General features: G+C 47.7%; 3 protein-coding genes across 4 annotated transcripts in view; 2 read left to right on the top strand and 1 right to left on the bottom strand.

Annotated features, from left to right (window-relative positions):
• Positions 1-20846, bottom strand: part of LOC133223914 (C-C chemokine receptor type 8-like) — a 28649-nt gene extending 7803 nt beyond the window's left edge. Inside the window, exons 1-2 of the mRNA XM_061375052.1 lie at positions 20671-20846; positions 16003-16140 (exon numbers count right to left, since the gene is read on the bottom strand). Coding sequence (XP_061231036.1) covers positions 16003-16005 — 3 coding nt within the window. The 5' untranslated portion in view covers positions 16006-16140; positions 20671-20846. The remainder of the gene's footprint in view (positions 1-16002; positions 16141-20670) is intronic.
• CX3CR1 (C-X3-C motif chemokine receptor 1) lies at positions 1449-11284 on the top strand. Its single transcript, XM_061375056.1, has 2 exons — positions 1449-1748; positions 9105-11284. The coding sequence occupies exon 2, from the start codon at positions 9119-9121 to the stop codon at positions 10181-10183; it is 1065 nt and encodes a 354-aa protein (XP_061231040.1). The 5' UTR covers positions 1449-1748; positions 9105-9118; the 3' UTR covers positions 10184-11284.
• CCR4 (C-C motif chemokine receptor 4) lies at positions 18588-24913 on the top strand. Of its 2 annotated transcripts, none has more exons than XM_061375054.1 (3): positions 18588-18826; positions 21530-21760; positions 23286-24913. In XM_061375054.1, exon 3 carries the CDS (start codon positions 23303-23305, stop codon positions 24377-24379), a length of 1077 nt encoding a protein of 358 aa, XP_061231038.1. In that variant the 5' UTR covers positions 18588-18826; positions 21530-21760; positions 23286-23302; the 3' UTR covers positions 24380-24913. The 2 variants fall into 2 exon arrangements, with proteins under 2 accessions (XP_061231038.1, XP_061231039.1); XM_061375055.1 differs by lacking the exon at positions 18588-18826 and adding an exon at positions 20909-20992.
• Positions 24914-24988: the final 75 nt, after the last annotated feature.

Here is a 24988-nt window from a genome sequence, read left to right as displayed (position 1 = left end):
TGCCAGCCTGTGCCCCACCTTGTACCCTCCTATACCTGTCCTCCTCTGTGCTACATCCTATGTCCCCACTGCTCAGGGCAGCATACCAGACTTGTGTACACTGCACCGAGTCAAAAATACCTCATTCTGCATAAGACAAGGGGAATCAAGGGGGTGGCAGCTTTTACACCCCTAATATAAGGCTCCTCAGGCATTTCTTCTGTGCAGATCTTGTCCTCTGTAAGCACTTCTGCCCCTTGGAGTGGCCACATCCTGCTTCACAGTTTCACAGGGCGCCAGCAGGACCGGAGCAGAGCACATTAATACTTTCTCAGCAGAGCCACGAAGCTCAGCCCAGGAAGCTGCCCTGCCAAACTTCGCATGTTTCATAGGGCAGGCATCAGCTCTAAAGAGGAAATATACATTTAAACCCAAACAGGCTCTGCTTGAAGAAAACATTGGTTTTCACTGCAGCTAGGAATTAAGGTAAGAGACAATTCCACTTGACCTATAATTTGACAGAGCAGGAGGACAACAAATGGTGTCTGATGTACTTACTTAAGAGAACTCTTCATTGCTTAGTGCTTGGAATGTAAATGATACTTAGTTTGGGTAAAGATGATGTGGATAATGCTTACAAACTGTGAAAGTAGAAAGGGAAAAGCTTTTATTAATCAAAGTGACCCAGAGCAGAGAGATGTTACTGTGATGCCTTATTTGTGGCAATATTCACCCTGGCTGGAAGTCTTCAAGGTTAATGCTGGTAGATGGCTAGTGTGCAGCACAGAAAAGACAGAGCAAGAAGATGCAGCCATTCTACTTCATTAGAGGGTTTTTGTTAGATGTCAGAACTCACCAGTGTTGCTTGATTTTAGTTCAAGTCAGTGAACCAACATCCCAAACAGCGCCGACACTGAAGGACAGCCCCAACCAGAAAGTCTGCTAGAGATGGCAGCAAGTGTCTCATGAGGACAGAGCAGCAAGAGAATGGCACAAATGAAAAGAAACCCTGAAACCCCAACTTTCTGTATGAGCAAATCACTTGATTTCTCTGTGACTCAGATTTCCATGGGAAGGTTTTGTTGTTACAAGGATGGCTGCTGGTTGGGGTGAGACATTTGGGTAATCCAGTGATTGCAGCCCGTTAAGTGCTTGTGTAATATAAACATAGATCCAGAAACAGAAGTTCTGTTGGGGCAAACCCTGTGTTGATGCAGCCGGACAGAGGCAGTGAATTGGGTGAGAGGATAGAAGACAGCAACTGGAATGAATTCTGAGGGTTGGGGCAGCACAGAAAAAGTCCAAAAGGGAGAGGAAAAGGCTAAAGCTTGGCAAAGGAAAACATTTAAGACTTGAGACTTAACACTCTGAGAGTAAATCACAGAGTAAACGTGATCTTCCCAGGAAGGGGCTGTCCACTCCAGAACCTAAATCTCATCTGGACATAGCCCAGTAGTAATGCTCTCTAAAACAATAGAAGGTGATCTAAGAGATGCCCCATTTGTAGACAGCCTTCTCGGTTTTCTGAAGGATGCTGAAGCTATGTCAGCTTATTAATAATAAAAAAGGGGGGGCAGGAAGTAAATAGGCCCCACAATAAATGTGGGGAGAGGATGGGGTGAGTGGTAACCATAAACAAGCGCAAACAGTGCACATAGCTACAAAAATTCATCTGTTTTCACTGTCCCCCTCAACAGAGAAGACAAAAGGAATTTGAATGCTGCTTAAGAAGGGCAGGCCTAGGAAAAAGGACTCCTGAGGAGCAGCAGGTAAGAGAAAACACCACCGTAATGCTCAGCAACAGGTATAAGCTTACACAGTGTCGTGAGTTCTGTGCGGGCAGGAAAGGCAAAAGGGAACTAACTACAGGACATACCTATGAAACAGATTTCCCAAGAAAACCCTGATCCCGGCAATCACCATCCAGTCAAATGACAACCCCAAACCCCAGTGCCCTGTGGGCAGCAATGGCCCCAGCAGCTGAGTTAAAGTGCTCCCCAGCTCACTAGCTGTGAGGGCAAATACAACTGCTGCTCTCCAACAGGATCCTCACAGCATTCACCTGGTTTCCCATCTCCTGGCTAACCAGCTCAGGTTGCAGAGGCTTTGCAGAGGACCTGTGGGTCTGGCCACAGAATCATGGCCCTGAGAGTCACGGATGAAAGCTTCAGAAGCATTTCAGTGATTTTTGAACCTCAGCTTTAAGACCCTTAGGAAACACAGGAGTCTGAACCATACTGTCAGGCCATGGCTCCTAAATGTGTAAGTCATTTCTGAAACGGGTTTTTAAGGCTCTGACCTCCTTAGGACAAGATTACTAGAGGTAGTTTGATTGCCAGAGGTTCAGGCTGGTGTCCTGTGGGACTTTTCAGAAGCCCCCCCCCAGTATTTAGCTCCCTTTCAGAAGAATGCCCCATCCCTGGCAGTGTTCAAAGCCAGGTTGGACAGGGCTTGGAGCAGCCTGGTGTGGTGTAAGGGGTCCCTGCCCATGACAGGGAATTAGAACTGGATGAGCTTTACGGCCCCCTCCAACCCAAACCAGTCTGGGATTCTGTGAGTCTGTGATTGGTATCAATGATAGCTCCCCAGGAAGATGCCTTGATGTGACTATTGGCATGGTCACTTGCTCAAGAGCCTTGATTATGCCCTGAAAGTGGAGCCATGACAAAATCAGAGTATATGCACTTTTGATGTGATGGGTTAAGCTGAAACCTGTGCCCTGGTTACTTGCTACCCTGCAGTTATCTCCAGGTTAGCATGGAGCATCTCTAAGAAAGCACTTTCCAATGCTATAAAGCCCTAGAGAAGGGTGAAAAAGATCCTCTCCTGCCCTCCATGATCCAAGACTGATCTTTTCAAGTGTATTTTTTTACCCCAAACTATTGGTTTAAGTTTGTAGGTTTTATCCCCAGCTAGTGGAGTCTGCTTCCAATTCAGTTTGTGATGTTGGTGTCAAAACTGTAGAACTGGTCCAGGGAAGTGGCGTTTTTTGTATCTCTTTCACCTAAATGCCTTTGTAAAGGGATCATGGGCCTCTGCAAGATTTAGACTTGCATTTATCTTAATCAGCAGTGGTTTGGTTGGCTTCCATTTCTGGGTGCTTTATTTAGGACACCTTAAATGCCCTAATTTTCAGACAGCCTCAGCATCACGTATCTGCACCTTGAATCCACCTTGAGCTGGAAACTATAATGATGCAGCCCACAGCACTATTCTCTCTCAAAGAACTCACCCTCAAAGTCCAGGGCCAAGTCTCCATGAATGAAATCAACCGAAGCAATAAGTGATTATTGAGAATAACTCTGCCAGGCCACAGAAATGGCCCAGCTGATGTAAGAATAAATCACAGAATTAAAAAGAAACACTAAAGAAAGGCATTTTCTCACCTTAAAGCCATCAGGGAAGGGCTGGAGGACCAGGGAGCAAGGATGCATCTGGGATGACACCACACACCCACTTGGAAGCGATGGAGGAATGATAGAACTGGTTAGAAGGCATCAAAGCATGCAGGGTTTAACAGAGGCAGTACAGACTGGCTGTTTGATAGCAACATCCCTGTCCCCAAACAGAGGGGACCAAAACAGTCGTTGTTGCTAACATGAGTGTGCCCCAGTAGCCCATTTGCTCTGCCTCCCTGCCTATTGGGCTGTAGGGTTGGGCTCCTCCACTCTGCCTGGCCTAAAGCCATATCCCAGACTGGTATTTTCTCTTGTGGAGGTTCTCAGGGATACAAAACCCTTCTTTTCCTCCTCAAAGTCTGTTCCAGTCGTTTGCCTTTCACTGTTAAAACGTGTATCTGATTTTCAGCTTGCAAGTCTCTGGTTTGAATTTCCATGCACCAGTTTGTGGTATAGCTAATCCCACCACATGAGCAAGGCTATGAAATCAAGTGTATGCCTACAGCCCCAGTCCCAGGCTCTGCAGTGGTAAAGCCACTTCCCATTTAGCACGTCTTTAAACATCTGTAAGCACTCGAGGGTTGCATCAGCTTTTCTTACTGCAACAGCTGGCTGAGGGCTGGGTTTCAGACTCTGCCCATAGCAGCAGCCAGGTTTCCCAGCAGATGTTCTCCCACTCTTGAGACACAGTCTGTGGTGTTTTAACTCCCTAGCGTGTTACTTTGGCTGCATTAAAGCCAATGTGAATCATCCAGGAAGCCCCAGATTACTCAGGTCTGTCTGAATTACCGCCTGCTTCTCTAACTCTTTCATCACTCCCCTGCCAGCTGTGATTCCCGGTCAGACTTCAGACCAAGGATGAAAATACAAGTCTAGGGCTTTCAATTCATTATTCCCACAGACCTTTTATAAGCAATACTCTGTGTTTGGTGAGACATCCTCCACAGTTGTCTGGCTTTGGAGCTCTGACAGTTAACCATCCTGAATCCCATCGTAACGTGTTGCTGGGCTTGTGTTGCATTGGTCTGGAGAGTTGTGTCCATCAACTATTCTATGATTCTATGAAATAAGCAATCAGTGCAAGTCAAAGCTTCAACTCTCCTGCACAGTACCCTTCATCAACCCTGTAATTGCATCAGATGTCCAGACAAAAACTTCTCTAAAGCCACACAGACTGGCATCAGCTACGCCCCCCCTCTTTGCTGTTCAGATTGCATTTTGACCAGGTTGAAGGTCGCTGCTTCACCTTGCTCCCCGCTTCCAAAGGTCAGAATCATGTCATAGAATCCCTGAATGGTTTGGGTTGGAAAGGACCTTAACATCATCCAGTTCCAACCCCCTGCCATGGGCAGGGACACCTCACACTAGCCCATGTTACCCAAGGCTCTGTCCAACCTGGCCTTGAACACTGCCGGGGATGAGGCATTCACAACTTCTCTGGGCACCCTGTGCCTCATCCTCATGGCCTCCTCTGGACTTGCTCCAACAACTCCATGTCCTTCTTATGTCAGCTGCTTCCAGCACCTGTAGAGGTGGAACAGGGAGATTATCTCCTCAATTCAGGAATGAATAAAAGACTGAGATACACATTTAAAGTAACTGCAGCTGCTGTGCTGCTTTTGACCCCAGCTATCTAACAGGATCCCATAACAACGGAGCCGCCCAGCTCTGAAAGATGAGCTAAATGTATTACAGGAACCAGTTGGGTGTAGGACTAGAAACTGGGCCCCATCACAGGTTAGTGTATTGCTGCAAGTCCAAGTTTTGTTTTGGGTATCATACAAATGGTGGTTAGAGATGTCCGCAGCAGTCTGGTGGTTGCGTGGTAGCTGCTTGACGCCAGGCTGCTGAAGCATTTCAGCCAGAGTGCTATTAAGACTTGCATCTCTCCTGTTGGTTTCCATCTAATTCTGGTTGATTCTCTTAAAGCTCTTTCTTTTGTGTGTTAGAAGAGCCACCAGCAGCTAAACCATGTCATTTGGATGTACCCCTATGGTGTGGCTGAGGCCCCACGGCTGGCCAGAAGCAGATGGGTGTAGTCACAAATGCACAAAAGCAACACGTTTCTATTTGGGTAGGGTGGTGACAGCTCACATCGAAGGGTGAGAAAGGCAGATGTGCCCATTGGGTTTCATAGGGCTTCCCACAAAACCTCCATCTTCCCTGGTGTGCAGCTTTGCCTTCATGAGAGAAGTGCACAACTCAGCCTCCCCCAGAAGTGCTGACTAAGGTGTGAAAATCCTCCTGAGCCTTGAATAGCTCTGCCAGCACGTTGTGCAAGTCTGAAGCGTGACCCTCTGCGTTTGGTTCTTGGTTGTTAACTTCCCATTGGGGGACAGCACCATGCAGAGGTGAAATGCCCATGAACCCCTCTTCTTGGCGGTAACGTGGCACTTGGCTGAAGCACCAGGGGTGGTAATTGGAAAGCTCAGATGCATAAAGGATTTGGCTCTTGTCACCCAGACTGAAGGCTGAAACGCACCTTCTGTGTGCTTAGAGGAGTTTGTGGCCCTCTCCTAATTTCACTTCCCTATGTATTACATATAGTGCACGTGGTTGTTTGGAATAGCTGGGTTGAGAAACAGGGGGTTTGGGTCCTGCAGGCTACTGTCTTTGAGATAGCTATAAACATGATGAAGGGCAGAAGTGTTTGTGGGGAGCAGGGTGTAAAACTGCTGGAGAGAGAGAGAGCAAAGCGGTTGAGCAGTTCCATGAGAAGCAGAAGTGAATCTACTATTTCCTGTACTCAGCAAGGGAAAACATCTGATGGAGGGACCTCACAGTCCTGCAGTCTTCTTCAGCATCCTCTGTGCTCTTCAGGCCACTTCATACCTCCGACTGTGACCGTTTTGTGGCAGCAGTTTTGGATGCCAGTGTGATTTATGTGAGTGCAGCTCTTACTTGCCCCTGGACACGCCATGCAGCATCTCACCCTTCCTGCTGGCATAGGTACCACGGGCTTTGCAACCACCCATCCAGGGTAAAGGAAATAATTTGTTACTGTAGAAATAAATGATCCCCATCAGTGAGCTAGAGGAGATTACCTGACTGAAAAAGGTGCTTCAGGAAGGATTGGAGCCCAAGTGACATTCCTCTTTACTTCGGTAAGACCAGGAGTTCATCCCACACCTCTGTGTAAGTGGCCATTCCCGCACCCAGCTTTCTCTGCAGGCAGTGCCAGTGGCTGCAGCCTGTGCTGCAGGATTCTGCCAGACCTGAGGGCTACCCCATAGTGGGAGCTGCATTTCCTTACCTGTGTGAAACCCTCCCTGTGCTCGAGAGCGCAGTGGTTTGTGTGGACACATATGGAAACCTCCAGAGGAACAAGCTGCCTTTCTAGGCATGAATTAAGGGAGCAAGCATCAGAAAGACCAGTGCAGCTACTGGTTCTCAGAGAGGAGACTAAACCAGTGTGTGCTCTTCCTCTCCAGGTCAGGGATTTCCCCCAGCACACACAGTCTAGGCAAGCATCACCGAGCAACCCTCTCTGGATGCTAATGGGATCCAAGCAGGCATCAATCAGTTGTTACCTCTGTGCATGTCGGGACTTCTGCTCATCACACACACATTGAAACAGGAGCACACAGAGCAGAGAAGAAGATGGGGCACTTTGCAGAAACATGGCTTTGTTTCAGAGTCATCAAGTTAGGATGGGACTTCTGAAGGTCTCTTGTCCAAACGCATGCTCAGAGCAGGGCCAGCTGAGTTAGCACTACCTCCAGGGATGGAGAGCCCACAACCCCGGTGAAGCCCTGTGGAGGTGTTTGACCACCTTCACGGTGAAAATGATTTCCCATATAGTGAGTAACACTTTCTCATGGCCATTGCCTCTTACTCCTCTGAGGGAAGTTGCCTGCTTTGCGTTTACACCTTCTCACTAGATTCCCCTTTGAGATGCCTCTTGTTGAGGCTGATCAAGCCCACTTCTCAGCATCTTCTCATGCGCCAGACCCAGTCATTTCAGTAGCCCTCAGCTACTGCACACTGGTACCTCAGTGAAGAACCAGCTGTGGATCACATCAGCCCACAGAGGAAGATGGAGGCTCTGGTGCAGTCACAGCTGAGTGGCAGAGCTGGGTAGGCTGCTGTAGTGATTCATATGCTGCACAAGAGACTTGCTGTACCCTGACAAGTCTTTCCATTTTAAAGGCACCCTCTGCATCATTTCAGTTCAGAAAAGGAGAAAGAAAACATTGCATTACAAGAGGAAACGGCCTCAAGCTGCACCAGGGCAGGTTTAGATGGAGCTGAGGAACAATTCCTTCCCCAGAGGGTGCTCAGGCATTGGAACAGGCTGCCCAGGGCAGGGCTGCAGTCACCGTCCCTGCAAGTGTTCACACAGCGTGGAGACGAGGCCTCAGTGCCATGGGTTAGTGGTGGCCTTGGCAGTGCTGGGAACGGTTGGACTGGGTGAGCTTGAAGGGTTTTTCCAGCCTGGTTGGTTCTATGACTGTGATCATGATGGGAAGGTAGAACATGATGGCCATCTGGGATCTGTCCTGCTCATGTCTGTATCCCTCAGCAGGGTAAAGTAAGGAGATAAGGAACCTGACACATACCTCTGTAGGCACCTATAATCTCACAGTATCTTGTCTGCAGTTTCTGTCAGCTTCTGCCCCAGCACCTAGGCATTTCCTGTGCATCACGTCTAATCCTGCTGGTCAGATACCACATCTCCAGAAGCTGGAGAATTAAACTGGGCTGCAAGCAAGGCCAGGCTGTGCATTCAGACTCATCTCCCAGTTCTAGTGAGCAGGCACTGCAAGAGGTGCTGAGCCCATGGGTGTGCCTGCTTGCTGCAAACTGCCTTCCCATGCCATGCCCATGTTCTGAAACTACCAGCGCTGAGACAGCCCTTCTTATAGCCCACTCTTCCTGTTCATAACCACAAAGATTGTTTTCTAATGACTGTGGGCACTTCTCATTTCAATGCTTGGGAGACATTGAGGCTTTGATCTTTCAGAAGAAGAAGGTATTTTCAGATGGAGAGCCTGCATTTCCAACTAGCGCAGAAAACCCATCTTTGAGAGATGACTGCAAAATAAGAGGGCAGAAATTCATGGTCCACACCACAAAGGGTGCTCTGGCAATGAGGCCTTAGGAGAAAATGTCAATGGTCACAGCAGCCACCCATGGGAGAGTTAGTTGTTACCACTACATCAAATGAAACTTCTTGGGCAAGGACTGTCTCACACCTCACGACATCTCTATTTCATGCTTAGTTTCACAAGGCTTATTTTAAATAGAGGCTATAAAAACTATTGCTATCAGCGAAGAGTGGACGTGCTGGGATTCCAGCCACTTCACTCCAAGTGTTAGGAGTGGGAGCAGTTACACACCATCGGCGTCTGCCACTGAGTAACGTGCCCATGCTCTGCTTATAGTCAAAAGGAGCTTCAGCAACACCATCAGCAGAGTCTGGAAAGCAGCCTGCCTTGTCTTAAAGCACATTTGGCCTGACACTGCTCTTCATTGGCTCTATGGACCACATCTCCCACTGACAGGAGATGTAAACATCTGATTAGAGGCAGTTTATGGTCATTGAACCAAGCCCCTTCCTTACAGCCAATGGGGGTTCCTGTAAGGAGACAGTGACACTGTGACCAAGGGTTAGTTATCAGTTGCAGTTTTGTTCTCACTGACCTTTCCTTCCAGATCCAGCTTTAACAGGCTGGTTTGGCCCTGTTGTCATCTCCCTGAATCATCCTCTTTTCCCTTATCATGTAGCCAGAAGATTCAGCATGACGGAAGCATTCACAGGGACAACGGCTGAATACACTTATGATGAACAAGCTTTTTCCTGCAATAAGACTGACATCCAAGAGTTTGGGAAGATATTCCTGCCAATATTTTATATTGCAGTGTTTGCTCTCGGCCTCACAGGGAACCTGATGGTGGTTTTTGCCATTGTGAAAGAAGGCAGCAAGAAAAGCATCACTGACATCTATCTACTGAACTTGACTATCTCGGACCTTCTCTTCGTGATCTCCCTCCCCTTCTGGGCCTCCAACACGGTGCGTGGATGGACCCTTGGGACTGTTCCATGCACGGCTGTTTCCTCGCTGTATTACATTGGTTTCTTTGGGGGCATGTTCTTTATCACTGTTATCAGTATTGACAGGTACTTGGCCATTGTCCGGGCGACGTATTCTCTGCGATCCAGAACAGCGAAGCACGGCTTTCTTATAACCTGTGCAGTGTGGGCAATAGCTGTTCTAGTTTCAGTGCCACAATTTGTGTTCTCCCAGCTGGTAGAAAACGACTGCGTTTCTGTCTACCCCCAGGAGCTGGAGAACATCTGGCCAGTGTTCTGCAACGTGGAACTGAACACCCTCGGGTTTCTCGTCCCGGTCTGTATCATTTGCTATTGCTACTGTGGGACCATCAAAACCCTGCTGTCCTGCAAGAACCAGAAAAAAGCACGGGCTGTAAAGCTGGTCTTGGTCGTGGTGGTGGTGTTTTTTCTGTTTTGGTCCCCCTACAACGTCCTGATTTTTCTAGAGACTTTAAGGCACTATGAGGTATTCACGAGTTGCAACCAGATTAAATCCCTGGACTACGCAATGCACCTGACTGAAACCATCGCGTTCAGCCACTGCTGTCTCAATCCTTTTATCTATGCCTTTGCTGGGGAAAAGTTCAGGAAATACCTTCATCGTGTGTGCTTAAAGTACTGCCCATTCCTGTGCTTCTGTGGGCCCTGCAGCCGCTACCAGATCCCCCCTTCGGCCAGCTATGCAGAAAGCATGGTGAACAGCAACATAACCCTCAACACCAGTGACCAGGATGGCTCTGTCTTCGTCTGAAAGGCTCTGTGGAGAAGAAATGTGTGTAAATACATCGCCTGCAGGGCCAGCCACCTCTGAGAGTTGCCATTACCTGTATGGAGAGACTCAATGGCTGCACCGAACCACTGACGTGCCTCTTGTTAAGCATTAGATGTTTCTAAACCAGTGAAGATGTTAAGAACCAAAGCAGTACAACATGTCAAGGCTGAAGGTGGAATTGAATCAAGAGAGAGGAAGGGGGAAAGTGAAGCAAAAGCAGCACTCTTGGCCTGGCATGGGAGTTGGAGAAGAATTTAAGGAGAGGGAAGCTGTTGAATAGTTTCATCATTGAAACTTGCACACGTGCCATTGTATGAACACAGGGTACTAATGTACATAGACCTCAACTCAGTTTTTAAGGGACTAGAGATCTGTTTAATGAATGGTAGCTGACTGTTATCAAGGGCAGTGTTTTTGATACCTAAGGGGTATATTTTTGATGCTGTATATTCATATAGAAGTGATTTTGGGGTATTGGTTGCGATAAATGTTTTACCTGTGCTTTCATACCTAATCAAATCCTACTGTTAAAACACCCCAGAGTTATTTCTGAACACGCATTTACTGCCAGCAATGCACTCGGTGTTTGTAGCATGCACTAACCAGAGAGCAAAGACCATGCTTAAGGGTTTGGGTCCTGACCTGGAGCTGATCCAGGGAAAGGTATGGGTTTGGGAAGCATTGTGCTTAGTTCAAGTACATCACAATCAGGCTGCGAATTGCTTGCAGAGGGTGGTAAGTACGTGCTTCATGCCCATACTCTGCTTGCCACACGTTGTAAACACTAACTGTGTCTATGCTATCATAGCCAAGAGCTTTCAGGACAAAATAACCACTTGCCCATGCTGTTTACCACAACCTTCCTCAACCTTTGTGGCCTCCCCTCCCATAGCTGATTTCCCCAGGGAAACCTGCAGCTGTACCCGGATTTAACACATCCCAGAGGACACACTTACCTTGTGCACTCCGCATCCTGCAAACATCCCTTCTACTCTTGCAGTCAGACAAGTGAGAGACCTTCTGCAGGGCCCTCCCTGTGGAGCTCCTGCCATCATCTGCTGCAAGAGCAATGGAGGTTTGTGTTGGCCCTTTGGGGTGGAGGTAAGGGAATGGACCACTGCCATCTGCAAAGCTGAGGAAGACCAATCTCCCAGAACAAGTCCATGCCAGTGGGACCCTCTCTGTAGACACTGATGGAAGTGGGAGTGTGGGAAACCTGCAGAACCCCCCTCACTTTCCAACTAGCACAAAAGAGTTGTTCTCTGCTATCAGTGGGAAGAGTAGGCTCTTTCTCCTACCACTTCATTCTAAGAAGGTTGGAGGGGAACCTTTCCATGGAGACATTTTCCATGTGCAAAAGGATCACAGAATGGTTTGGGTTGGAAAGGATCATCCAGTTCCAACCCCCCACACTAAACTGTGTTACTCAAGACCCCGTCTAACCTTGAGCACTGCCAGGGATGGGGCAGCCACAGCTTCTCTGAGCACCCTGTGCCAGCGCCTCAGCACCCTCACAGGGAAGAGCTTCTGCCTTAGATCTACAATATCTATACATATATGAAATCTTCCACCCTGGGCTGCTGCACACCCATGTCACTCTACAGGACCACAGCCCCTTTCATAAAACACCCTTTATTAGGTGTACATACATTCTATATGCTCAACATTAAAACCAGCAGCTACCAGTGCACTTACAGACACCAGACTCACCGTCTAAGATGAAATGCAGTATAAGTGTCACTTGGAATCAGATTCCACTTCAAAGTCCAGCCTGCCCAAGTGGGATCAGACAATCCCCTCTGTCCCCACCCCCAGGCAAGTAGCATTGGAAATAAATGGGATTTTTACAGTGGTTTCTAAAGAAATGCTAAGATGTGCAGAAAGAAAGAGGAAGATGCTCTGAGACTAAACAAGAAGTCGTGTCTGCACGAAATCAGCCTGGAGAGGATGCGTTGCCAAGCTGAGCGATGCAGTCTCACTTGGCTTATTTGAATTCCCTTTTCTGTTCCAGACAACAGGGAGTTCCTGCATGGGAGGAGTATCAGGCACGTTTAGATGTGATCCATGTACTGTCTTCAGCATGAAGCCTCTCTGACAGCTCTCTAGGGAGGACAGCACTTTCCTGCCTATCCCTGTGGTTTCCCAGCAATTCCTGCCCATCCCCAGCACAGTGCATCCCAGCACACGTAACTTCCAGATCCATCTGCACAGTGCGAGCCCAGTGATTGTCAGCCTAAGATCATCAGTGCTTATTCCATGTATTTGCAAGTTATAAGGGATGTTATTTATGTATTTGAGTGTTTGTATGGGATTCAAAGCTTCAGGGTGGCTTCTTAGCATTGGGTTCTGCAACAGCTTGTCCGTGCAGATGCCTCCTCATAGCAGAAGTGATGACTCAAAGAAAACCCACTGAAAACCAAACCATTTTCCTTCTGTTTGCATCAGCAAGAAGAGTTTCCTTGTAACTGTCCCTTAAAAACCCTTCAGCCTCCAGGAAACATCCAGTGCTCTGAGGGCAACCGGTAACCAGCTTTACCAGGACTGGGCTGAGCTGCAGCTGAACTGTACTGCATCATGCCAGGATGTATGGGGAGCCACAGCCCCACAGCTCCTGCCCACACCGTGCCTCTGCTGTGCTGTGTGACAGCAAATACTGTGTGGTCTCCTGTGTTTCTGCTTATTCTATACCTCAAGGTGTTCCTTGCACCATTCGAGCCTGGCTGAAAGCCCACTGGTGTCTCTAAGTGCCTCCACTGGACTTCCAGTTAAGTATAGCCTTTACTTAAAGATGCTGCTTCTCTTTCAAAGCCTCTGCAGTGGGAAGCTGGTGCTTTCTAACTGCCCAGCCAGTTTACAGCATGCACTTTCCTATGGACGGCACTAAGGCTGAATATATCCTTAGACTGGATCAGCACATCCCTGAGGGTCATCCAGTCCCTACCCATCACATATGAGAAAGGAAACCAGTCTCTCAGTACGGGATAACCCCTTTTGATCTGCCATAAACTACAGATAGACTCTTGCTTACTTAGCAAGTCACAGTTTACACATGAAAATGCACACACAGAAGCACACTTGGTATAATCTATCCATTGAATAGCATTTGGTTGTGCTAAAAGGTCAGGAAACCTCTGGAATGGGGGTGGTGGATTGGGCTTTGTGGTTTTTTGGGGGTGGTGAGCTATCTTTGCATCTTATTTTGCCATTGCGATCAACACATCCTGTTTGAGAATCACACTGACACGTAACATAAATCTTTTAGCAGCAGGGTTACACTTTGAGGAACAGATAAAACCCGAGCCCTCATCTACTTATAAATAGAATGAACAAGGCACATATTTAGCCAGACTGCTTGCGGTGAGGTACATGGACATGAAGTGTCCTTTTTAGGTGCCACTGTGAATCCCTCTCATTCAAATACCCCATCGCAGTCCCAAGATAGGATTTATGTTTCTCTGGTTTTAAACCATACCTGGCTGCTCTGAACTCTTTTCATTGAGCTTTGGGGGTTTTAACTTGTACAAACCCCTTAGGAATGCACCAGTCAGGGCATCACACTGTCCTCAGAGATCACTCAGTGGTAAAAGCCATTGTTTGAATCATGGGCATCAGAAGCCTCTACCTGCACATTTCCTTTGGATCAAATTGCACTGGGAGTGGATCTGAAGCCCTGCTCCAAGGCAGTCTGAAGTTTTAAGGCTCTATTTAATAGAGAAACTATGAACACACTGGTGATGGATTAACTTCTGCCACTTCCATTTTGTCTCTCTTACCTTTGGGACATCCTTCACTGAGGTCTCATAGGTAATATAAAACCATTGTCCCAGCAGGATGCTCTGATGCCAACGAGGGGACAAGTCCCATCCATGCAAGGTTCCGTACCAAGTCCTGCTATCGCTAACAACCAAAGGAGAGCTTCCCAAAGAAAACCTCAGTTACCAGCTTTCTTCTTCCCAAACCTGAACCCTAGCAGTTGCACTGGCTCTCTCCATCATTGCAGCTCCTGCCTGGTAACATTTTCCTCTGTAGCTATTGCCAACGCACGTTGTGCTTTGCCAAAGGCCATTTACAGACCCCTTATAAATGGCCACATTTTAGCAGTGAATGAACTGTTTTCTGTATTAAGGACTTACACAGTCCTGCACAAAGATTTACTGCTTGCACTCCAGTGTCATAACTCTGTAAGAGACCAGAGCTCTAATGAAAACCTGTGACTCGCAGAGATGTCATCCTGAGGTTCAAACCCCATTACCAAAGCTAAACATGAGAACAGTTTAGAGCTGCTAAAGGACACGTGTCACACACATACAGCCCTTCTGGTGAAGCTGGTGATGATTCTGCTGCCACTCTTCAGAACTTCCTAATTTGCTTGGTAACTACTGCAAGAGCTTGGTGTTCAACACACGCACACCCAGACCTCTGCAGTGTCAGTGTTAACGCATTGCTTTCAGTGCAGAAAAGAACACCTACCAACTGCTCCCATGTAGTTTTGTTTGTTACATGGATATTTGAGACATGAATGTCAGTAGTTAATAGACTGTATTTAGTAGTTAATATACTGCATTTGCCATTCCTTTCCCTAAAGACACGGTGTATAATAGCTCCCATTGGACATGGGGAAAGCGGTTTGCTTGTGAAGGAGTTTGCTTCTACCCAACTTCCAACTGTGGTCCTTCAATCAGCTGGAAGCAGCACATTAACCTTGTATCACTGAAGGCAGAGGTTAGTGATGGGACAGAGGATACAAGCAAGGACCCTGGCACTACTTTATCGCCCTATAGATGATATTATCCACTTGTCATCAGCAGCTGTAACCAGAACAGTCCATTTGCCACCCCCCTCAGATTTTAGGTCTCTGATAAGTTAAATGCATTTGTCACTACTCCATAGTAACCTGTAGTCCAACAATCCAGCTACAAGTAGGTCGATAGGCTGGGATAATGCAGGCCATTGAAAGAAGCTGTGTTTCTCCCACAAGAAGTTTGCATTTAGCCCCTAAATGCTACATTTGCTGTATTAAAATCAAACCCAGCAGCACGGTGACGCTAAGAAACAGCACCACAGCTTGCAATGGATTTGCAGGGCACATCAGAGGATGCTGAGGAAGCAGAAGGGTAGATGGCTCCATACATCTGCTGACAAGAGAGTTCCCTCTAGTGCCAGACATGTGCTGCTGCTTCTGTGTGCAAGTTCTATGCCCTTCACCAGCACAGTTCCTTACATAGAAGAACTGCTGGAAACCTTGAGCTGCAGCTCCCATTATTTCTCTGGGCTCCAAGGAGGTAGGAGCAAACTAGAAGGAAATGGCACCACCTCTATGCCACCCCTTTGCCACCCCTTTGCCCCAGGCAGCTGAATACCGTGGGCTCCAATTTGGCCATAACAGGAACACAAGGCAGCGAGGAGCATCTCCCACTGGAAGGGCCTCAGACAACAGAACTAATGGCCTAAAGCTGCTCAGGGATGGGGAATTGGGTTAGCACACACAGGAATTGCTTTTCCAGCTCTTCCTAGGGACATCTCGCTAGATTCCTGGTGCAGAAGGACCTTCACCACCACGTTCTGGAAGGAAGGTGTTTGAGGAGGCTTAAAGCTGGGTTTGTCTGGTTTATAAATGGCACTCCTAGAGTTGGCTCAGATTTGACCAGGTCTTAACCCCTGAGTGCTTCAGAGCCCCTCTCCAGCACATCTTTGCTTTACTGTAGCCCCTCTCAGTATTACCTTAGGAAACAGAGGCCCTCATACTGCTGCCAGATGGTTTATCTAAGGGAGCCCTCATTTGAAGCACTAGGACTCACCATCACTTGGTCTCTTGTTCAGTTCCTTCTTCTTGGTCCTGTTGCTGGTCCCTGCTCTCCAGATCCTCCTCATAGCTCAGGTTCCTGGAGATTACAGTGCAAGGGATGGTCAGAATACAAGCAACCATAAAGACAACACTGGATGCACGGGCCAGAGGTTACAGAGCAAGCCAGATTCAGAAAAGGCAACTGTAGGCGGTGGTGTATGTCCTTTTACACAAGGCTAACAGCACCTGGAACCAAGTATTTCCAGGTTCCCTTCTCACTATCTGTCTATTCACCCTTGCTCATAGAATCACAGAATGGTTTGGGTTGGAAAGGACCTCAAGATCATCCAGTCCCAACCCCGCTGCCATGGGCAGGGACACCTCACACTAAACCATGTCACCCAAGGCTCTGTCCAACCTGGCCTTGAACACCGCCAGGGATGGAGCATTCACAACCTCCTTGGGCAACCCATTCCAGTGCCTCAGCACCCTCACAGGGAAGAATTTCCTCCTTATATCCAATCTAAACTTCCCCTGTTTCAGTTTTAACCCATCACCCCTTGTCCTGTCACTACAGTCCCTGATGCAGCCCCCTCTGTCCTAAGCTCACCCCATCATTTCTTGTGTCCATCTTTAGTGTCAATGCGTTCTTTGCGTTCTCACCAGAGGGTGGCATCATTAAACCCTCTCCAAGGTCAGTAACGGTAAAGGAGGCAACTGCAGTCCCTGAGGAGCAAGCAGTGTGGAAAATGTACTTAAGCAGAGTAAGAAGATTAGTCCTTGCGTTCTGCTGCTGGAAGAAACATCCATTTCTGCAGGCCTTTCTGCTTTGCTTGTCCTTGAGCAAATGAGAGCCTGTGGGTGTTAAATTAAGCAGCTTTCCCAGCGGTTCCCGAAGCACATCAGGATCTCTTGTGAATCGCAGAGAGAGCTGTTCCAAAGAGAAGCTTTTAGTGTTGGTATCTCAGTTTTCTTTCGTGCTTTCCGCTGCTACTGAACAGATCACATCAGTTGGCTGTAGAGCTTGTCTTGAGGACGTGCAGTGAAACAGCTTTAACAGGGATGGCAGTGACTGGGTCTCAGCAAGCATAGAAGGAAGATTAACGGTTGATAAGAGCAAGGACTGGGTCTTTCTCAGCCTTGATCCCCTTCAAACACTTTGTTTTCTCTAACTACCTCCCTTTATGTCACAGCTGCCAGGTGAGGAATGGGGCAGGAGAGGCTGTGGAGACACTTGTGTCCAGAATAAGGCCAGTCTTTCAACAAGCTCTTTAACACTACCAACCACTACAGGTTAAGACCTGGGGGCACTACCGTGAATCAACCAGAAGTCAAAGCTTTTGCACCAGAACACCACTGTTCCTCTGTACCTAAGCATCTCAGTGAGCATCAAACTGGCTTGCAGCTATTCAATGCTGCCTTGTCTGCTTCCTTCCTTTGGAGAGACCAGCCTTTAATGGGGACATCTGTGATCCTTGGGGGATGTCTGGGAAGCTTAAAGAAGAAAAACTCTATCATCTCAGAGTGGAAACAGCCCAAATGTGTCCTCCTCCTGTAGAAACAGCTTGGGAGCATTCTGTAGGTGACTGACACAGACAAAGCAAGCTCCTCATGGTGTCACTGCACATTTAAGAACCAGCTCATGGTTCTTGCATCAATGATTTCTACTTCTGGTAAAACTCAGCCTTCAAAATGACCATTCCAGTCATGTTTGAGGTTTGAAGTTTCAGTTCTTTCTTCATGAGGAGCTCTAAATATAACAGCTTTGCAAGCACGTGAAAGAAAGCAAGTCAGGCTGAGGAAATGATGCCTGGTGCCATCACAGAACGGCCAGTGGATGCAAGCAGCAGGATGCACACAGCTGGACCACCAAGAGGAAAACAGATGTAGGGAACTGAACTGAGCAGGGAAAAGATGTTTTGGCCTTAACTCTGTTGCTGCCAGTGCAAAGGCTGTCTTGGCCAAAGGGAATGTGGAGGTTCAACAAGATTGAGGTAAATGAGGAGTGGATCACCTGGGACAACAGTGTAGACAGTGACTGTCTCTAAAACCAGCTTCAGCTCTGTCAGATTCCTGCAGTTCGAGTCATGCATAGGGAAAGTGGAATAAATCTAAATGACAAGGAAAGGAGCTGCACAAGGAATAGGTGGCACAAACACCTTCCTAATGAGCAAGGATGGGAACTACAGATGTGCAAACTGCCATTTCGATTCACTTGAATCGCAGAAGAATTGCCCAAGGGCCGACCATGCCAGAAGATGGAGAGGATGGAATTGTCTGGCCAGGTGTGACTTTGGCTGATCCACACAATCAGTCAAAACACTCATTTTTGCACAAGCTGCTCCCTTCAGTTACCATCATCTGCATCTCTCCTGACACAGCATCTTCTGGATGAGGACTCCTCTAATGGAGACTTCTGGATCGTCTATCCATGCCAACACTGATACTGGAGGCAATGGATGGTGCGTTGGCATATCAGTGGTGGGTATCTCACAGCCTAGCTCGTGGCTTAGATAATCATCTCTCTCTAACCCTTCCTCACAGAAAACTCTTGGGCATCCTGTAAACTGGCAAGTCAATGATAAGACCTCCTGTAAAGGTGGGAGGGGCTGAACGCATCTTTCGGTCACAAGCAAGGTTTTAACTCTTTGGCTTGTTCTGCTTTTTGCTTTTATTAAGTTCCCCTCTTTTGGTTTTGATGTGCCCCCCCCTCCGCCTCCCATCCCATATAAAAGATTAATCTCCTCCCTGTCACGCGAATCAGTTTTGGTTGACCTCCCTGCACTGTCATGATTGACTTGGTCAGTGGCACGTACCTGATGTCACCTAGTGAAGAGGTAAGGCTGCTTTCTTCTCCCCTTCTCCTGCCAACCCTTGGTTTTACAGCAGCATCCTCTGCATTGCAGTGAGAGCTCTTCACCCTTTCCTCTCAGCCCCGTGGGCTCCTCCTTGGGTTAGTCTCTGCCAGGTTGTTCTTCTCCAAGGAGGACGTGATAAAGCCATGCTGCCACATTAAAAGGGGACCTCAGAGCTCCCCTACTATGAGCTACAGTTATCCTTAGTGCTTTTCACTCTTCTTTCTCTCCAAGCTATTGCAGGACCTTTGCTCACGCCACCTTCCAGCCATTTTCTGCAGCATCTCATTTGCTCAGAGGTTTCTTTTTGTATCCTCTCTCCAGTTTTCCCCACAGGCTCTCCCAGGGACTCCTTTCTTTGGGAAGCCATCACAAGGTGTTTCTGGGTTCATCTTTATCCTCTTCATTTTCATGAGCTGGCAGATACAGGGGTTTTTAGCATCATGTGCTGGTGTTCAAACATCCTAAGCTTTCATTGTCTGTAGCCACAACCATTCTTCTCTTTTTTTGTGGCTCTTTTCCTCTTTCTACACACACATTCTTGGTCACTCTCTTTACAAAGACAGACCCGCTGCAGCATGAAATGCATTGGGACGGCAGCTTCTGCAGTACAAATGCTGCTTTGCAAGGCAGTGTGGTCCCACCATTCCTCTCCACCCAACCCAACAAGGATGCTTTGCTGCCCCCCTCCTCTGGTGGAAGCCAAGCTTTCCACCCAAGGCAGCGAGCAGATACAAAAACCTCCTTCAGAAGCATTTCCTACTTGAAAGTCCTCCAAGGCAGAACTGGGCAAAAGGCAATAAGCCAGATAGATAGGTCCTTCTTTCAGGTCAATGCCATATGAATCATATTAAACTGGAACCCATAAGGCTGCAGACCTGGTCCCTGCTAACAGTGTGACTGGAAGATTAGAAGCACATCTGAAGTGTGACATGTGTGCTAAGGACAGGTCGACTGATCTCAAATGGATGCTGATGATGGGAGATCACCCCTTAACCAAGAAGGGTTCTTCCAGGACAGAAGATCATATCTGGATTCAATGCTATTCACTACTCCTATTCATAGGGACTTCATCTGGAAAGCAAGGAAAATCACCACTGATGAAATTCAAAGGAGATGCTTAGTTTGATGGAGTAGAAAATGATGAGTGGAGCAAAGACAGGAATGCAGATACACGGTGGTTTACTGGGGCAAAAACATGATGGCCAAAACTAAGAGATAGCAATGCCTATAGAGCAAGAGGTGAGGTTTTCCCTGAAAAGCAGGTGCTTAAAGAAAGATTTTATGTCACTGCTAACATGGGTGAAGAGCTGAATTTTGCCCCTAGTGCAACGACACATGAAGGAAGAGATCAGTGGGGCCCTTCCATGGACAGCAGAGCACCAAGAGGACCAGCTTCTTGCTCCCATGAGCAGAGCTGATGAAACTGGTACCGCAGCGTTGCCTGCATCTTCAAAGGACTGGTAGCAAACTGCAGTGAAGATGCACACGTTGTGCAGGGCAACAAAGGAACGTCTCCCAGTGACAGCGTTAAACACCTCCAGAGGTGCAGCTTGGGAAAGGTGACTGAGGAGCTATCTCCCTACAATCCTTTTATCCCAGTGAAACGTGGGAGCGGTAGATCCCACATCTCCTGCTGTCTCCACACCAAGCTTCTCAGGAAGAAATGCCTCAGCCAAGTGTAAGTTATTGGCCAGGATAACAATGTTAGTGGCATATAGGACAGCAGCAAATAGCATAACTGAACCAAAGATATAACAGAATAACACTGGAGATCAAACTAGATGTATGCTTTGTCCTGGACAGAGATCTGCGATTCTTCCTACCCTCCCAACCACCTCCTGTAGCTTTCTTGTTTCCTCTTCTCATCGTGTCTCTTCAGTATCTCCTGCTACCAAGAAAGCAGCCTGCCCTGTTGAGAAACTGCTTTTGCTTCTGCTTAACTGGTCTCTTCTGGGACATGGAGAAGAGCAGCGCTTGCCAAGCGCTAGCACTGATGTTCTGGTGGGACTCAAACCATTTGACTACCAATGGCCTCTGAGCCCATTCTCCCTTACCAGGATCCCCCCAAAAGACCAATAGAGCCCTCAGCACTGTCAGGAGAAAGGCATAGAAGCTGCTGAGCTTCCTGCTGTGACAAGAGCCACGGTAACCTTCTGCCCTTACACTGCACACCCTGCTTCTTATCTGGTACTTTACTACTGTTACCGTTGGCACCAGGTCAGTGGTAGCAGATAATGTGCTGCATATAAAACCTGCCATAGGAGATAAGCAGCATGAATTAACACACCTTCATTTTGTTTCTTAGCAAGGTAAGTAGGAGTCAGGAAGCTCAAACAACAAGGAAAAGAAGGAACCTTCCCCTCACTGACTCTATATACGTTCAATTACAGAGTGCAATCTGCACACTGAATGATGTGGCAGAGAGGGGCTGGAACCGCACCTCGCACACCTCGGGTGCCTTCCTCCTCTGCGCACCACAGATGACCCCTTGAGTGGTTTTTCTATGGTTAAGATGCGTTTTACACCCCATAAGAAAGAACAAGGTTTCTGTTGAATGTGAGCTGCTCAGTGAAGTGTGTTCTACTGAATACTGGTTAAGGTGAAGATGCTTTAACTCAGTGATCAGACCCAGTGGAAACTTTGCGTTTCCTTAGACATAAGGTGCGTTTTGCTTGATTTCAGAGTTTAAAGGGCCATCTCTGATGAGCACTGAGGGAAGAAAGCGCTTGTGATACCATCTGTAAGGAAGTACGAAGCTTCCGTTAAGAGGCAGCTCCCCAGTGCTCCTGCAGCTGCTGGCTATTGCTGTGTAGGCAGCACCTCGACAGAGCTACCTGGGCAGAAGCAAGCGATTCTGCACCTTTAAAGCAAAGAAGCTTCTTCCCATCATCCCAGAAGAAAGGAGGAGAAAAGGTAAAGCTCACAAAGTGCAGTTGCTTCAGCAGTCGTGCATCCTGTGTGCTCATCATGTGTAACTGCAGTGCTGCTTCATTAAGCTTTCTTTGCTGCCCAGGTAACTTTTGAAGCTGTTTTAACTCCATCATCAGAGGTGTATGTGCATTCTGTTAGATATGTTTTCAGGTTTAAGTATTGCAGTATATGACAATGAAGCTACATTGCATTCAGGTACAGCTAGGTGCATCAGTTTTGTCACTGTCACTTGTGATTCAGATTAAGCTCCTTGTTGCGTGTAATGGGACACAGCTGTAGGCTGGAGAGGTGTTGTGCTTGGGATGACACACAGGAGGGGTTGGGTTAATGGAAGTCAGGGTTTGTTGTTACACAGCAGCAACACGCAGTGCAAAGACAAATAAATCAGTGATGCTGTCCTGCTATTCCTAAACGTAAAGGTGAAGGACAGGACTCAGGCTTAGAAAAGCTCTGGTGTGTGAGGCTAAAACAGTGACGCTTGTCATGATGTGAATAACACACATCAGTGATACATCAGCTGTATATCTGCACTGTGTCCAGGTTACCTCAAAGTAACATGACTTAAACCTCTGTCTCTGCCTGTTAGAAAAGACCATGCATACAAAAATGACCAATTCCTGTTATTAGCTTAGCCACTGAAGACAGCACTTACTGAAACCTCAGGTCAGCTTTCAGTGAGTGTGAATTCTTCAGAAAGGTCAGATCCATTTTCATTACTGTCTTCTTACTTACTGTTCTCCTGATGAGACAGGGGGTGAAACCCTGAGCTGCTATGAGCAGCGGCTTTGCTTTATTCCACACAGCATTTATCCTGCTCAGATTTGATATCTGTGGTCTGCACCTTTCACTCCTGTTTGCTTTACCTCTTCACTAAGCAATGTGTGCTTCACATCCAGGTTGCACAGTGCTGCAAGGACTAAACACATGCATGTCACATGTGATGGGGAACGGCTGAGGGACCTGGGGGGTTCAGTCTGGAGAAGAGAAGGCTCAGGGGGGACCTGATGGCTCCCTACAAGTGCCTGACAGGAGGTTGGAGTGAGGTGGGGTCGGTCTCTGCTCCCAAGGAACAAGGGACAGGACAAGAGGAACCGGCCTCAAGCTGCACCAGGGCAGGTTTAGATGGAGCTGAGGAACAATTCCTTCCCCAGAGGGTGCTCAGGCATTGGAACAGGCTGCCCAGGGCAGGGCTGCAGTCACCGTCCCTGCAAGTGTTCACACAGCGTGGAGACGAGGCCTCAGTGCCATGGGTTAGTGGTGGCCTTGGAGTGCTGGGAACGGTTGGACTGGGTGAGCTTGAAGGGCTTTTCCAACCTGGTTGATTCCATGATTCTATGACAGTACATTTTGCAAGGGTGCACATGCAGGATGCTTCACCTGTGTTAGAGAACCTTTAGTGAGAAGTGCGTTATAAGTCAATCACTGCTAATGATTCAGACTTGTGGGGTAACCACACGATCTTCATGCACCGAAAGTTGCTGACAGTTTTATGTTCTTTTCTTCTCAGGAACTAAGGGAAAAACCATGAATTTTCCAAGTACTGAGTCCTTTGAAGTCGACACCTCAACCTCATATGAGTATTACGATAATTACGACGATGCTCCAAAGCCCTGCAGTAAGGAGACTGTCCGGAGGTTCGCAGCCTCCTTCGTACCTGTTCTCTATACTCTGGTCTTCCTGGTCGGGCTCACGGGAAACATCCTGGTCATTGTGGTCCTCTTCAAGTACAAGAGGTTGAAGAGCATGACTGATGTGTACCTGCTGAACCTCGCCATCTCCGATCTGCTCTTTGTTTTATCCTTGCCCTTCTGGTCTTATTTCATGATAGACCAATGGGTTTTTGGAACTCTCTGGTGTAAAATTATCTCATGGATGTACCTGGTTGGGTTTTACAGCGGGATATTTTTTATTATGCTCATGAGCATAGACAGATACCTGGCTATTGTTCGTGCAGTGTTTTCCTTGAAAGCAAGGACTGCCTTCCATGGCTTGGTCACTAGCTTTGTCGTATGGCTCGTAGCTCTTTCAGCCTCAGTTCCAGAGCTTGTATTCGCAGAATCTTTCCCTGAGAGGAATTATACTACCTGCACGACAAGCTATCCGGGCAATTACACAACATGGAAGCTTTATTCCACTTTGGAAGTCAACATCTTAGGGCTCCTAATCCCTCTTACCGTTATGACGTTTTGCTACTCCATGATCATTAAAACATTAGTGCACTGTAGAAATGAGAAGAAGAATAAGGCCGTGAGGATGATTTTTACTGTCATGGTTGTGTTTTTCTTCTTCTGGACCCCTTACAACATTGTTCTGTTTTTGCAACTGCTGGAAAACATGGGAGTCCTTAGGGGCTGTCAAGTGAGCAGGAATCTGGACTATGCTTTCCAGGTAACAGAAATCCTCGGCCTTTCCCACTGTTGCCTCAATCCAGTCATCTACTTCTTCATGGGGGAGAAGTTTAAGAAGTACGTGAAGATGCTCTTCAAGAACTGGTGGTTACCTGGGGAGATGTGCAAGTGGTGCAGGGTTCACATCGCTTACCACTCTGAATCTACCAGTTCCTTCCACACACAGTCGACAGGGGATCAGGAGGCTCTGTAGCGCATCTCACACCGGCCACAGGACTCACCAGCAAGGCAACTGACAAGGGCAGGAGCTCCAGAAAGCCAAGCAAATGCACATGCATTTAACAATAAGCTAGTGCTGGACAATGACTCGCTTCAGCTTTGATTTCTGCCTCTAGATACACTGAAGGCTATCAACAGAAGGTGCCCTACATGTGAAATGTAGGAGATGGACACGCGAGTTTTGTCCGCTGCAATCCCCAATCGCTGCTCAGCTGTAACAGCAGCCCCAGCTCCCTGCAAAGCACTGTGCTGTGCATCTGCTTTTCACCAGGATCAGGATGGAGGTTGGCTCCTTGCATGGAGGGGGAAAGGAGAGTCCTGTTATCAGCATCTGGAAAACACATCCGCTTCTTCCAGGAGGATTGGTAGTACTGCTGTGCTTTGTTCCACAGCTCATCTGTGTAGGACTTGTTCGCTCTGGCTCTTAGCAAGCTCTTAACAGTACCTGCGACTGTCAAATGTTTCATCTTGGGGGGGGGGAACACACCCTCTGTCATTAAGGACTTCAGATATAGCACAAAGACTCAAAGCAAATGCATTACACTGTGTTACAGACAGTTTCTCTTAGGTATCCAAGTTGCCA

The sequence above is a fragment of the Neopsephotus bourkii genome, unplaced genomic scaffold (assembly GCF_033783945.1).
Source record: "Neopsephotus bourkii isolate Nb327-2 ecotype Australia unplaced genomic scaffold, CSIRO-AGI_Nbou_v1 NB_1655, whole genome shotgun sequence".
NCBI classification, from domain to species: domain Eukaryota; kingdom Metazoa; phylum Chordata; class Aves; order Psittaciformes; family Psittacidae; genus Neopsephotus; species Neopsephotus bourkii.
Note: the sequence above shows the minus strand (reverse complement) of the source record. Positions and strands in the feature narration are given on the sequence as shown.